At 61.4% G+C, this 2,738-nt stretch overlaps 1 protein-coding gene across 1 annotated transcript in view; it reads left to right on the top strand.

Annotated features, from left to right (window-relative positions):
- The window catches only part of SCARA3 (scavenger receptor class A, member 3), a gene marked incomplete at its 3' end in the record, with an annotated part of 2,315 nt that extends 274 nt beyond the window's left edge, over positions 1–2,041 (top strand). Inside the window, exons 3-4 of the mRNA XM_009575416.1 lie at positions 445–558; positions 998–2,041. Of these exons, the coding sequence (XP_009573711.1) occupies positions 445–558; positions 998–2,041 (1,158 nt within the window). The remainder of the gene's footprint in view (positions 1–444; positions 559–997) is intronic.
- Positions 2,042–2,738: the final 697 nt, after the last annotated feature.

The following is a 2,738-nucleotide window of genomic DNA, read 5'->3' as shown; positions in this document are numbered from 1 at the left end:
CTGGGGCTCCCCCAAAGCACCTTCAGCACCCAGGCATGGAGAGGAGCATCCAGCTCCCCCTGACCTGTCCCTGGGATGCGTGTGGGACCCTGTGTGTGATGCCACCTCGCTGGGGGATGGCTTCACTCCCACAGGGACCTCAGAAACCACCCCAAAGCCCAGAAGTTGCCACCTCATCACCTCCACGGGCAAGAAACAGCCTCCCAGGCTCAGCGGAGGGACGGTGTGCTCCTCTGGGCTGGACCCTTGGAGATGCTTTGTAGACCTTAGCCAAGCCCCGAACCCGAAAGCCCCTTGGGACATCCACCCCACGGAGCCAGCACCCACCAGCCATCCAACCTGACTCTTCAAGCCCTGGCCACCCTCCTTGCCAGGGAACGAGCCCGGAGGAAAGGTGTGGAGGACGATCACATCCCAGCGCCTGCCCACCTCCCCTGACCCCCCACCTTTCCTCCGCAGTGTTCAAGAGAGTCGACTCCATCTCCAACGACATCAGCTCAGCCCAGTCCTATTACGAGAAGAAGATCGTATCCATCCAGGAGGATCTCCAGGGGTTGGGTGAGTGGCTTGCACCTGGACCTGGAGGCCTTCTCCAGGCTTTGGCACTGCGTGTCCCTCCAGCTGAGCGGACCTCAGCTGCTCGGTGCTGCCAGCCATGGGCTGAAGCACCTCCACTTTTCAGGTCCTGGGGCTCCCTCAGAGCCAAACCCCCACTTATCTCCCAGGGTTTTGGGGAGGGACGACTGTATGACCCCAAGGGTGGGGCTGGTGGTGTTGGGCTTTTGGGGGAACTTGCTGCACAGGGGTGGCAGGAGCAGGATGAAGGTGGGAGCTGGTGCAGGCTGGTGGCATCAGGGTTGTCCCAGCCATGGCTCTGTGGTGCCCATCTCCAGGGTCTGCAGGGATGGACCTTCCTCTGCTCTGGTCCTCAGCTGGAGGGTCTCCAGGCCCAGTGAGGGATGGGGTCAGGTAACAAACCACTCTGCCCTTCATTCAGATGAGAAGACCTCAGGGAACTGCTCTTTGTGCCACGAGACGGGACAGCTGGGCCAGGAGATCACCAAGCTGCAGGGCGAGCTGGAGGAGATCCAGAAGATGCTTTTGGTTCAAGAAATCTTGCTCGACCGGACCTCCCAGACCCACAACCAGCTCTCGTCCACCAGCAACAAGATCACCAGCGAGGTGGACAACTGCTCCTTCTCCATCCGGCAGGTCAACGAAAGCTTGGGGCAGTTCCTGGCCCAGGTTGGGGGCTGGCAGGTTGTCACCTCCCAGCTAGACAACTCTCTCAAGGGCTTGGCCCAGGAGCGCTACGATGTCCGAGCAGCCATGCAGCAGATGAACTTCACTCTGGGGCAGACCTCCGACTGGATCCAGGTCGTCCAGAGGAAGACAGACGAGGAGACGCTGACGCTGCAGAAGATCGTCACCGAATGGCAGAACTACACTCGCCTCTTTGGTGGGCTGCGGGCCACCTCCTCCAAGACCAGCGAGTTGGTGAAGAACATCCAAGGCACTGTCAGCGCAGCGGCTCGGCAGGTTGGCCAGAACTCAGAGAGCATGCACGACCTGGTGCTGCAGGTTATGGGGCTGCAGCTGCAGCTGGACAACATCTCCTCCTTCCTAGATGACCATGAGGAGAACATGAATGACTTGCGCTACCACAACAGGTACACGCAGAACCGCACGGCCGAGCGCTTCGAGACCCTGGAAGGTCGCATGACCTCCCACGAGATCGAGATCAGCACCATCTTCGCCAACATCAACGCCACCGACAGCCACGTCCACAGCATGCTGCGCTACCTGGATGACGTGCGGCTCTCCTGCACCCTGGGCTTCCACACCCACGCCGAGGAGCTCTACTACTTGAACAAGTCCCTCAGCCTGGTCCAGGGCACCACGGACCTGCTGCGGGAGCGTTACAGCCTGCTCAGTGCCCGGCTGGACTTTGACATCCGCAACCTGTCCATGATCATGGAGGAGATGAAGGTGGTGGACGTCCGGCATGGGGAGATGCTGAAAAACATCACCATCTTACGAGGTGAGGTGCATCCTGCTGGGCACAGCCTAAGCCCTGCCCGGGGATGGGTCGGGGCCAGGCGTGTTGGGCAGGTAATTTTGGGGGCTTTTCTTCTGTGATTGAGCAGGGTGGGATCTGGGCTCCTTGGGAGCATCCTGCACCGTGGAGGACCCATTGCTGAGGCCAAGGCGGTGTTGGGATGCACACCAAGGCACCCAGGCACTTCCCCATGGATGTAGAGGTGTCCTGGAGCTGCGTGCACTCGCCTTGCAGAGCTGTCTTGCATGGGGGGACAGGGACAGCAGGGAGGTGACCTATATCCTTCCAGCACGGCTGGCCTGCACACCGGTGCCAGTGACCCCTCTTGCTGGTCCTGGTGGAGAGGGCATGGACGAGGGTGCCCAAAGTTTCACCCAATGGCTCTGGTGGCCTGGGGACATCTCCATCCACCCAGGGGAGCTGCGGGGCTGTCCCGGCTCCACCACCGGCTCCATGGAGCCCACGGGCATCCCGGCAGCTTCCTGCTCCGCCATGGGCCACCCAGCCTGGAGCCATGTGGCAACCACATCTGCATCGTTAGAGGGCTGCCCTAATTAATGAGCCCAGCTGCTTCCTGGATCTGGTTTTAGGGGGAGCCCTGCGGTGGCCCCCGCGGCACCGTGTCCTCGGGCAGTGCCCCTGGAGTCCACAGCAAGGGCTGCAGGGCTGGAGGAGCCAG

Source organism: Fulmarus glacialis, unplaced genomic scaffold (genome assembly GCF_000690835.1).
Source record: "Fulmarus glacialis isolate BGI_N327 unplaced genomic scaffold, ASM69083v1 scaffold40363, whole genome shotgun sequence".
NCBI lineage: Eukaryota > Metazoa > Chordata > Aves > Procellariiformes > Procellariidae > Fulmarus > Fulmarus glacialis.
Note: the sequence above shows the minus strand (reverse complement) of the source record. Positions and strands in the feature narration are given on the sequence as shown.